The sequence below is a fragment of the Molothrus ater genome, chromosome Z (genome assembly GCF_012460135.2).
Source record: "Molothrus ater isolate BHLD 08-10-18 breed brown headed cowbird chromosome Z, BPBGC_Mater_1.1, whole genome shotgun sequence".
NCBI classification, from domain to species: domain Eukaryota; kingdom Metazoa; phylum Chordata; class Aves; order Passeriformes; family Icteridae; genus Molothrus; species Molothrus ater.
Window position 1 is genome coordinate 26,062,015 of NC_050511.2, and position 12,355 is coordinate 26,074,369.

The 12,355-nt window shown below is 39.1% G+C and overlaps 1 protein-coding gene across 1 annotated transcript in view; it reads left to right on the plus strand.

Annotated features, from left to right (window-relative positions):
• The first annotated feature begins 353 nt into the window (after nt 1-353).
• Nucleotides 354-12,355, plus strand: part of DOCK8 (dedicator of cytokinesis 8) — a 69,246-nt gene continuing 57,244 nt past the window's right edge. The window contains exons 1-5 of the mRNA XM_036403068.1: nt 354-445; nt 4,611-4,786; nt 7,783-7,854; nt 11,187-11,310; nt 12,056-12,268. Of these exons, the coding sequence (XP_036258961.1) occupies nt 4,659-4,786; nt 7,783-7,854; nt 11,187-11,310; nt 12,056-12,268 (537 nt within the window). The 5' untranslated portion in view covers nt 354-445; nt 4,611-4,658. The remainder of the gene's footprint in view (nt 446-4,610; nt 4,787-7,782; nt 7,855-11,186; nt 11,311-12,055; nt 12,269-12,355) is intronic.

Here is a 12,355-nt window from a genome sequence, read left to right on the forward strand (position 1 = left end):
TATTTTTGCTTTGCAGAAGTGAATCTGCAAGTATTCCTAGGAAGGTTGCAGTCACACTTTACTTCAGGCCAAGGTTATTCTTTCTTGCATTGCATTTCCCAGTTGTGAGGGTTGCAAAATGATGATAAATATCTGTTGGAAGAGTGACAGAATCTTAGTTATATAGGACTGCAAATATTTTATGAGATTTGCCTCAACTATAAACCAAGGGGAGCCTAGATCATTATAAAATAATATCTCTCTAAACACCAAGACTGGAGACTAAATTGGCTAAATGCTGGCATTTGGAATTTTGTAAAGGGATAATTGTAATTATAAGGATTTTTCTCTGCTTAATTAAAGGCACTCGTCTGCAGAAATAAGAAAGCAATTTACTGTTCAACCAGGATTTGCACAGTCCTGTCAACGAAGCTTAAGTACCCCTGGCTTTTCTACATTTCATCTGGTAAGTTCTGTGTTTATTCTCCTTACACAGGTTTGGCATGTACATTGCTTAATTGTTTTAGGGTAAATTAAATGATCTTCTAAGTTGTCTTGCATTTCACTGGCTTCCACCTGAAATTGTTAAAAATAGTCTCTGGTGAGCTGAGGAAATTATGCCTTTGAGAAACATGAGAATGTTCCTTGGAGCCTGAAATAGACAATCCCTCTATATATTACGATGAATCAAAGTTAATTAGTAAGTGTTAGAGTATATTACATTCTTTCCCTGATGGAAACATTCAACAACTTCTTCAAGTAAATGCTTCGAATTGTAGTCCTTCTTCCCCCAGTTTTATATACTGAGCATGATTTCATGTGGTCTGAAATATCCTGTGGTCAGATGCAGTCACCTGTTCTGGCTGTGTCCTCTCCCAGCCTCTTGTGCATCCTGTCTCTTTGCTGGTGGGGTGGTATGAAGAGCAGAAAAGGCCTTTGTTCCTTGTAAGCACTGCTCACCAATAATGAAAACAAATTTTATTATCAACACTGTTTCCAGCACAAATCCAAAACATAGCCTCATAATATTTGCTATGAAGAAAAATCAACTGTATCCATGCTAAAACCACCACAGATCAATGAATAAAGAGAAAAAATACCCAGAAAGGTATAGGCTCAAGAAACTTAACTTAATACAGTTTCCAGAGCCAGCAGCAGGGGCAACGTGCCGACTATTTTTCAGTGCTGTAGAATGTGCATGTTAAGTGAGAAATGCTGAAGCATGTCCCAGTTGACATAGACATAATTGAGTCAACTCTTATGTGTCTCCAAATCATCTTCAGCCTTACACTCTAAAGAAGTCAGATCATGTGACAAAGGGAAAAAATGCCAGATCTTTTTATTGCCTTTCAGGAGGATGAGTATTCTGCAAACATACCGTGCCATAAGAGAAACTGATTATTATTTTGGTCCCTCTCCTTTTAATTTCTGATTATTTTTGTGAGGTCTGATAAGTAGAAGCAGGAAGAGTCTTTGTGCACCAGTGATTGTGAAAATCTAGATGCAAGTGGTTGCTTCCTGTGTCAGGGCCTCCCGCCACTACTCACTTCCTTAATCTGAGGCACTGTGATCTTTAACTTGTTCCTTGTGGTTACTCAGCCTGACGAGGCCAGGTCCCTTCTTCTGCACGCAGACAACCGCTTCTGCTACCAAAAAACTTGGTAGCATTTCAGCTACCAAGTATTACACTGTAGCTGCCATTTTGTGTGTGCTGTCACAATCTACATGCCTCTAATTCATCATCCTTAAAAAAGGTATGTTTGCAGTAATGGTTTCTGGCATTTTCTGTCGAAAATTGTTTTGCACATTTTTATGATATGTGAAAAGGGGTGCTGGCTTCTTATTTAAGCCATTTTCTGTGTTTCCTTTGAAATGCTACACCAGTTGTTAAGGAGATCATTTCCCTCCACCTGCATTTACTTTTAACACTACCTTTTTTTACATTTGTGTCTAATTTACAATAGTCAAAAGCGCATATTTCTAATAATTAAAGGTTATTGTTAACACTTGAACTAGAAAAAGAGGATACTGTGAAATGCAATGGATTTGACCTGACAGAATGGAAAAAGTATGACTTCTGAAAGGAAGTATAATGGTTAATTAAAAATTAGATTTAATTAAGCAAAACTATTTTGCATGCAAAAGGTATCTTCAGCAACTGAAAAGATGTAGTACACCTTTATATACTTTAAGCTGTGTTTTACTTTAATTTTCTGTGAAATACTTTTTCTATTAGATTGAAATATATGTTATATATATTTATATTTATTACATATTATTTCTTTGTTAAATACTTTATATGTTTTTACATCTAAAAATCTCTCTGTAAACCTTTTTATATATCTATATATTAACATGTTACGCTTTACCCTCTGACAGGACAGTAAATGGCCTTCAACCATATTATGCCAATAACTAATAAAAAAAAAATAGCAAACAAGGTTTACTATTTACTCATAACTATTGATCCAGCATTTTCAGCACTACACTAGGTGCAAACCAGAGACAGTGCTTAAACTAAAAGCCAGCAGAGTATTTTTTTTCCTCTGACGGCCTTATAATTTGATGGACTTGCTGGTAATGTTAAGTTTTCTTTTTGGCTAAAAAGAGCAAAGACAGGGAAAAACTTTTCCTAGAGAAATTTTGGTAATTCAGTTGATGCCTTAAATGTACAGGCAGAGGAGAGAGCTCAGAGACTCTGTTTATGCAGAAACCAATATAGTTTCCCTTTAAAAGGGGAACCCGAGGTAGGGGGTGGTACTTGGTTAGGTTCAAAGGTCTCTACTAAAATATTTGCAGGAGTATTTACCACATATGAGGTTTTTTTCAGAAGTTTAAATTGGTTTGCTTCTCCTAGATGTTTCCAGCACATTTCTTTCAAATATGCTTAACTTTCTGCAAGATATTTCTGGATTTTTTTAATCTGAAAAACTTCCTCAACTATATGTCCACAACACTAAAATGGTTCCAAAGCTTGCATTTACTAATTATTGTTTTTGACACATCTTCTTTTCTACTGCGGCTGATGCAGCATATTAAGTTCAGAGCCATTTTAGTTCAAAGTTACTGGTGCTTTGCCATTTTTGAGTCTCTATGTGTGTTTCATAAATTGAGAAATTTCTCATTGTCCCATTGAGCTAAAATTCCTGATGTTTTAGATACAACGATGGTGTCACTGGAGTCACTTCATGCTCTGGTGAAATTCCAGTCGATTTCCATGAAAGTCTTGCATGAGCAGGCCTCAGCATTAATGAGGGAAGACTTGCTGATTTTGACCCACAGGTGTTTACACTGGAGTATAAGGAGGATAGCTTAAGAACACATTGGATGAGACAACAGGCAGAATAACATGGAATATAAAGGCGTGTTGATACCAGGCACATTGGAAGCCTTCTTTTCCCCACAATGCATCAACAGCACCACAGATGTATTTTTTGCTGGCAGCTTCAGAAGACAGCCTCGTGAAAGATATCTGGGATAATCAGTGCAATGCAATCCTTGCCCTTTACAGAAAGGAGGATTTATTAGTTGGTTTTTCTAGAATTCTTCCTCACAGTAAATAAGTTATTCCAGTGCTATTATTCTAATGCTGCAACTAATTTTCTTCAGTTTTACAGTGATGAGGTGTCATCAGCCTTTCTGGAACACACAGAAAATAAACTATAGATTTTTCTAAAGCTGTAGTTTTTAGATCTATTTTTTACTCATCAAGAAAATCAATGATAAAAGATTCTAGTCTCTGTACTCAACTGGACAAATATTGTATTTCCTAAAGACATACAGGGTATTTTTATTTGTTACATAGCAAGTAAAATAATTTTCAGTTTTGTCTATACATACACTTTTAATACATGAAGTCACATTTATTTGTATGTAGAACATCTCCAGGTGCCAAATCAAACATGCGTTTCTACCTCTGTTTTTGACACTAAACAGATAAAAAGCATGCATGAGTCTTACAGCTCATAGTTGTTTAACTTTGTTCTGAGTGGACCTTCTGTTTAAGAATGGCTAATTAAATGTAATGAGATACAGCTTCTGTCTATCATGGTGCAATGCAGTGCACTGTAGAAATGGGGAATATCTATGGTTTGCAGTAACAACTTTAGTAGTTCCGTGTAATTTTTTGCAAAAGCACTGTACAAACCCTTGAAAAATACAATAAATTAAGAACTCAAATAATACAGAATCCAGTAATATTCAGAGATTAAAAATAGTAATTTTTTCCTGATTTTGAGTATATATTGTCCTCAATTTTGGTTGCACTTGAAAGCACAGAGCATTTCTATTAGTGTTTTTCAGGCACAGTGCCTCAAATGAGTGCATCTTTGTGACGGCAGCAACTACAGCACTAACTGCAGTCCTTAGCTCCGTAACTTGGAGTAACTTCCAAGACCTGGCCTTGTTATTCCTAGTGTGTTTTGTCTGCTATCTCCTGCCCATTGGCATTGCCTGTCACTGCCATTTTGGTCATCTCCCTTATATCCTTGTTTCAAGATTAGAAGTTTAGATGTTTGTTTCTGATGTGTAATAAAGAATGGGAATTACAATAGTTAAATAAATATGCCTAAATTGCACTATCAAGAAGAACCTTCTGTTGCTAAAATAAATGCTTCTTTATTTCTCATTAGCCTTCCTTTTATGATGCAGTAGACCCAGTAGATTTTGAAGGCTTCCTGATGACTCAGCTGAACAACCTGGACTTAGATCTAGCACAAGAACTTGGGGACTTCCCTGAAGATGATTTGGATGTTGTCTTTACACCCAAAGAGTGCAGGACTTTGCAACCCTCTATGCCAGAAGATGGGTAAGGAAAGTTTCTCTCCCTCCAAAAAGCTGCAAAAATAATTAAAGTTTTGAATAGTTAAAAATAGTTTTGAAGATGTTGATCCAACATCACTCTGCCATGTGTCCAGCCATTACACAGTTCCTGAACTTCAAATGTTTGAACTTTGCCACTGGCTCTGTTAGGCTTGTTTGCACACTTAAAATTATGCAAGTGTTTACACAACTTCCTTGGTAGTGGCACAAGTGAGGTAGGCATCAACAGGAAGAGGAGTAAAGGACAGGAGGATGGTATGGAAAATAATTTTTGCAGCTGGGATGCCAGAGATAAGTTTATTCTGATCAGGTAACAAGCACAGTATTGACTTTTTTGGGTTTTTTTGCCAGCTGTGTGTTACATTGATCAGATCACTAAGAATCTCTTTCTCCGTACCTGTCTTGCTTAAATGGGAGGAAATGGTTCATACTTCACAAGGTTTGGGAAGGGGAATAAGTGTTAATTTCTAGTGTAGAAGTCACATGTGGTTTTAGGCTGATATTGATGAAATAATTACCCTGTTTTAAACAGCTTATATAGGTAGCTTATGGTGACACTGGTGCTCAATGGTCCTGCAAATATTTAAGCTGGTTTGAAAAACAGGCATGCTATGAACAAAAGCATTTTTCAGAATGAGAAAATTCATCGGGAAGTTTTCTGATGTGTTATTAGAAAGGCTATGCAATGTATACAAAATACACTTCAGGGACTATTTCACTATAAATGTGAAACAGTAGAACTCCAAGACCTGTTGAGTTTTGCAAGGAGTAACAGTGAGACAATATGAAGCAGCATTTAGCTGAAGCAGCACCATTTAGCCCCAAACTGCTACATCAGCAGAGATGGCTAACTATACAGTGTGTTTGGGATGGGGGCTGGCTCCTTACAGCGTATCCAGGAAATGAACAGCACAGGCTATATTCAGTGCTGTGCTGAACTGCCACGCTGAGGGACAAATTGGCTTCATTTACATTGTCTTGGCCCACAGGGTAGACCTGCATCCCCCTCTGTTCCTGCCAAAGTTGATACATGCTGCTCTAATTTTTACCAGCCAGCTGTTCAAACTAGAGCCCTGTATAACAGAAGTATTTGTTCAGTGTTTTCTGCCCGACACACCAAATACAATGAGCCTGAGTGGGAAGCACAGTTTGTGTGATTTTTGCCAGCTGTAGACTAGTTGAGAATCCTCTCTCTAAGCAAGGTTTCAGTCTGCAAGTTTCTTCTTGACCCAGTGCTTCTCTCAAGGAGAACAAAGACAGACGTAGAGATGAGATGCCATGCTAGGTTACCTGAGAACTCTTTGAATCACACAGCTTCTAATATTTGCAGAACCCATGATTTTCAATTGAAGTTATTTATAGAAAAGTCCCAATCTTTACTAGGTATTCTTGGTTTTTTCTGTGGATTTGAGAGAGAATGGATGTGGGAGACAACAAATGGGATTTTTTTGCTTGAAGTAACCTTTGTTTAAACAATGGACAAAAATATTGAAATAATTATTCAACTTTTGAAATTACATCTAAAATAAGGCCATTTCTTACCTATTTTCAAGGTTATTTCCCACCATGCCTGATGTTTAAACCAGCAGTTACCTATTTGTTTTTCCAGTAGAAGACCATGCAGGCTCATGCTGTAAAATCAGTTTTAAGCCTGATTTGTGCCACAAAGTTATTACATGTTCTATAAGGAGTCTGTGACAAAGCTCAAATAGTCAATACCAACAAATGTGCTTTCAGCAGATTTTTTTTACAGCAGCTTGCCACTTAGTCATTCACATTGATATAATTGATATTGGTGTTTTTATAGAAAATCCTGATCAAGAGTGCCAGGATGGGTTAGGGAGGATGAGAACACAGCAGGGGCATGAACCAAGGATGGGCCTGCAGGCAGTGCAGTCTTTGATGTTTCTGTGTGCAGAGAACAGGAAACAGGTACCACCGACCAAACTGGGTTAATGTGCTGCCTGCCAGCAAACACACCTCCCACCTGACCCAGAGGCAGGAGCCACCAGAGGCAGGGGCACTCAACAGCATGGCATCAGGCAAGGCTCTGTCCCACTGTGCCCACACAAACCTGAAAAAGCTGTTAGCCGGCCTCGGTAACCAGTTGCAAATCTCTCAGGAGTTCTATGTGGAAAGTGCTAAAAATCATAATACCTTTCACCCGTTCCTGTATTGAATGTCTATCCTACCTACTCTTTTACTCACTTGGATTGGAGAATGCTAAAAATTATTTTGGAACAGATCATTAAAATTTTTAAGAATGGGCATACGGGAATTATGCCACAGCGTCATGATGTGAAGTTCATGGGACATTGGCTGAAAGACCTGTAGTTCCAAATAGTATCCAGGCTATCAAGGAGCACTGACAACCCCCTTCATTAAGGAAGACTTATTTGAAAAAAAGAAAATGAAATTATAATGTATTCTTAGAACTTAAAGTTTTATTATGCTATCTGATTAGAAGCTTTTTAACCTTCAAGTTCTAAACTTTAAGTTCTAAAGGGCATCCCTTTTTAAGATTTTCTTTGTTTCTGAGGGAAGAGAAAATTGCCCATACATAAAAACTCGGTATTTGCAAGAGTCCAGGAGCTGAGGCCTCTAAAAAAATATTTCTATATCTTGAGACTTGTTATCAAGTTTTGAAAATCACAAGGTTGTTTATGTTGTATAATTTGTTTAATTTTACTATATTTTATAGCAATGTCACTCTTATGTTTATAAATAGATAGTGTAGGAAGTGGTTACCTCTTCTCTGTTAAATGTATGCTTGTACGTTTATCAGCACAATACCAAAAACCTGCATAAGGGAATTCATGCAGTACAGAGGATTTTTTTTAAACCTCAAACAATAGTTTAGCAGTAAAATAAATACACAGGAGAGGACTAACAGAGAGGCCTTTATCTGACTAGCATGTTTAGATAAATTTGTTTGTCCTGAAAGTATGACTTAGGAGCTGAAATATGTTGCTTTTTCCACAGGGTTGAACTAGACTCACACGTCAAAGACTGTGTTCAGACTTACATCCGTGAGTGGCTGATTGTGAATCGAAAGTAAGCAAGATAAAACTAAATAAAATAAAAAATACATTTCATCTTACTTATCAGAGAGGAGATGTTTGCTCTTATAAGTAATCCTAAATTATTATGATTTTAGTCAGTGATTGAAGATGAGAACTGACTTTTCAGTAGTATAAATAACCATATTGTTTTGTTTGAGATGGTGTGCATTGCCAAATACTTTAGCATCTGCTTCTTAATTATCAGGCTGTAAATGGATGAGAAGTTGATGGGAAGAAATTCACATCAACCCTCTGTAGTGATGATTTATCTTAGTCAGGAAAACTAGTACTGTTTGATCCCACTAAAAGGAAAGATAACAGGGATAAAGATTATATTTGCATGCTTTTCTCCTATTCATGCCCTGAAAATTCAATATGATTTGATTTCCAAATGTGTCTGAAAACTCAAAGATTATGGCCTTTCCCAGCAGTGATTGTGTTCATACGATTATCCGTGTTATACCCAAATTTACTATTTTATATCAGTAAATGATTTCTGCATTTGAGCTCAGTGTAATTCAACACAGAGAGTTGGGCCTGTAGGCATTATAAGTGCTTCATTTCCTTTAGTCTAGTTCATTATATTTTAATTTAATTTAAATTTAATTTTATTTTATTCTGTCCTATTCTGTTTCATATGTAAAATGTGAAGGGGACTCTCAGTCAGTGCTCTCTGTTGCAGGATGTCTGTTCCCAGACTCTTAGGGGAGTCTGTGGGATGTCTTGCCTCCTTCCCCATCACCTCATCCTGTTCTTCAGAAAGAGGTTTTTGGAGCTCTGTTTTGTCCATAGCACTTCCTCTTCATCCACTCCTGCACTCATGCCCAGCTCTTGAAAAGCAGAAGGAGCAGCAGGTGGTTGAGTGCTGACACATTTGCTGCAATTTTGTTGTGCCTCTTCACTCCATCTTGTTACTCTGTGTTTTTCTGATGGACATCAGCAGCCAGTTGGGTTATGGGTGCCTTATGGGTTTACAATGGTGATTGCAGAGAAATTTGCACTGTTTAACTGTGCAGCTTGTGCTCCTCAGTGAAGCAGCTATGGGGGGTTATTAAGCGACTTCCTCCAGGGGTGCTGATGAAACTGATTGAATTCTCAGAACTGCTCTGCAGTGAGTCACTAAAAGTAGGCTAGTGGGTTTTGTTGGCTCTCCTCCCTCACCACTCAGAGCAGAGGCACTAGCTCTTTCACACAGTGCTGTTCTGTATGCTGTAAATAGCCAGTGTGCAGCTTTGTTTGAGCACAGGAGAAGGGAGTAAGCAGTAAAGTAGGTGAAGTGAAAAATAGAACATGGCTATTTTTGCATTTGTGTGTGCTGGTAGAAGTGTGAATGGAGCCATAGAAATATACATATGTGGAAAGTTTTGCTGAGTGTTTTACTGTTTCATTAATTCAGGTGACGTAAATTTGCATTCAAAATCTTCATTAAGCAGTTGACTCTGTGGTAAACATGATGGTGGACTCTGCCAGAGAGCTGAGCTTTGGCAGCTGTGGCTAGCAATGCCAGCAAGTTATTAAAAATTGCAAAGAACAAACCACTACGAAATATGCTGCAGTGTCACATAATCCAGTGATAGATTGATATTGGGAATCTCATGTTATGCTTGGACAGCTTTTTTTTCTTTAAAAAAAAAGTGTAAGCAGAAGAAAAGTTATCAAGAGAAAAATGAGAAAAAAATGATTGTTTTCATTGTTTTGAGGAAGGCTGGAAAAACTGTAGCTGCCTGCTTGACAGATGTTATAGAACAGGTTGCTAAATATATTGTCTGGTGAGCTATGGGTGAGACAAGTGTGTGAGTGACTTTGATCCACTCATGGATGTGAAGGTTCAGAACAGGAGATTGAGGAGTCTGCAGTGAGTGGCATGAGCAGAGGTTATCCTCAGGCCCCAGGGTAGAGAGGTATGTGGCAGAAAAGCTGGGCACAGCTGGAGTCCATGTGGCCTTGCAGGAGGCTGAATGAGTAGCTTGTTCCTGTGCCTATTTCTCTTTTCAGTTGTCCTTTGGGTTTTTTCCTCATCTCATTTTCTTAATTCAGTGTGTGCCCATTAAATTGACATGTGTATTAAAACCATGGTTTGCCACTTGGTGAGTTTTAATTGCTATAATGCTTTTCAAAATAAATAAGTGGTATAAATAAATATTCCAGCAGTAGTTATGGGGAAAGGCATCTTTAGTGTAGTTTTCACACCACAGGGAAAATGTGAACTCAGGTACATAAATTTCTCCATTAATCATTAGTTTGCCACCAGAGGCAGTGAAAAAAAAATCTATACAACCTTTTTTGGATTCTTAAATGTCTTAAAGTCATGCAGAAATTTCTGCCTTCCATTCTGGATAATTACAGTGGTTCCAAAACAAGGTCACATCCAAGGAGAGCTGGGATTGTCTTTTTATGACCAGTTTTCGTTGCAGTGAACTGGCAAACGATTAAAATGCAAACAATTAAAATTAAAACACATCAGAGCATATAATTCAGTTACTCCCAAAATGTAATAAAAAGGTGTCTCCCTGATCAATAATTGCTTATTGTGTCTTCTTTATGAAAGTACTCAGATGCTCAGTCATTTCCTTGGGAGTATCACAGAAAGGAAAATGAATGAAGCAGGATGTTGTAAATAAGGAGATTGATTGCAAAAAAGACTATCACAGGATTTAGCAAATTGCATACTAAAGTGAAAGAAACAGAGCTCTGGATGCATCTAATGCCTTTTTTTCAGGGTACCTGCTGGTTTTTTTTAATCTGCCTCAAAAAAAAGTAACTTGAAATTTCAGAAGAATTTTTCAAAGCTGCCAACCTGGAGGGTTACATTGGGGCATAGAAATAGCCCTCTTCAAAAGCAGGCGTTTTTCTGGAAGTTGTAGATTGTTGCATGCGATTAGCTTGGCATACAAGCTAGGTCCCGGATAAGAGCAGTAAGAGATTTGATGTATATAATTGAAGAGGCCAGCCAAGAGATAAGTGATCCTGATCCGTGTTCTTAAGGTCACTGAAATAATCACCATGTCTGATGAGGAGATCAGAGCAGATTTTGTACCTAGGTTAGGTTTTCCTGCTGTCTTAGACCTATACTCTGTAGAAAAATTATCTGAATTACCTTTTTTTTCCTTTTAAACTGTTCTTAATATACATTATAGAGTCACAATGGTGCATAAAACATGTTAAAATTGTGAAATGTCAGGTTTTATATAAAAGCTGTGCTACACTGCTTTTTGCAGAACAATCTTTTCAGTTTTTAAATAATTTTTAATTTGTCTTTTCTGTTTTATTTTCCCTTAACACTTCCTCATGTTCTCCTGACCTTCTTGGGCTTCTCCATAAAAGAAACCAAGGGAATTCAGATACTTGTAGCCTGAAAAACAAGGGATCCCGAAAAGATTTTCACAAAACACTTCAAAAACAAACATTTGAATCTGAAACATTGGATTCTGGCGATGCAACTTTTCAGGTACATTTTCTTCACTTTGGGAAAAGTGATCAAATACAGCAGCTTCCCTCAAAAGAAGCATGTGGTGTGACTCCCCCTGAGTGTTGTGTGCAGTTGTGGTCACTGCAGTATAAGAGAGATAGAAAGCTATTGAAGAGCATCCAAAGGACGGACACAAAGCTGGTGAAAGGCCTTGTGGTGGAGCCGTATGAGAAGGGTCTGAGGTTGTTTGGTCTGTTCAGCCTGAAGAAGAGAACACTGAGGGGACACCTCATTGCAGTTCACCTTTTCCTTGCAAGGGGAAGAGGAGGGGCAGGCACTGATCTCTTCTCTGTGGTGACCAGTGACAGGACCCACAGGAATGGCCTGAAGTTGTGTCAGGGGAGGTTTAGGTTGGATATCAGGAAAAGGTTCTTCACCCAGAGGGTGTCTGGGCACTGGAACAGGCTCCCCAGAAAGTGGTCACAGCACCAAGCCTGACAGAGTTCAAGAAGCGTTTGGACAATGCTCTCAGGCACATGGTGTGATTCTTGGGGATGGTCCTGTGCAGGGCCAGGAGCTGGATTCTGTGATCCTAGTGGATCCCTTCCAACTCAGCATATTCTGTGATTCTGTCATCTGTGTTGGCATCAAGCAGAGCACCATGCTGGCCATTAGGCTTCGCGGCAGAGGAGGCGTTAAAATACCCTCTGCCAGCTCACCAAGAGCCATTCTGTGACACCCTGGTGCCCAAGCCACACCTTGCTATTTTTCTGTTTTCCAGCAGGTGGGACCCCAGCATGTTCCTGCTGTCCCGGAGGAGACCTCGAGGACGAGCGCGGCCTGCTCGGACCCGGAGCTGCGCAGCCTGCAGCCGGACCCGCGGCTGGAGCACCTGCTGCGGCACGCCAGCGCCGAGGAGTTCGAGCGGCTGAACGAGGAGGCACGCCGCACCAACAGGCACCCCGAGCTCCTCGCCCTCTACCCCGCCGTGGATGAGGTGAGCCGGAGCCCGGCTGTCCTGCTCCCCTCTCCCCGGTGGCTGTCCCAGCGTGCCCGAGCTTAAAGCCGCACCACAGCAGATAAA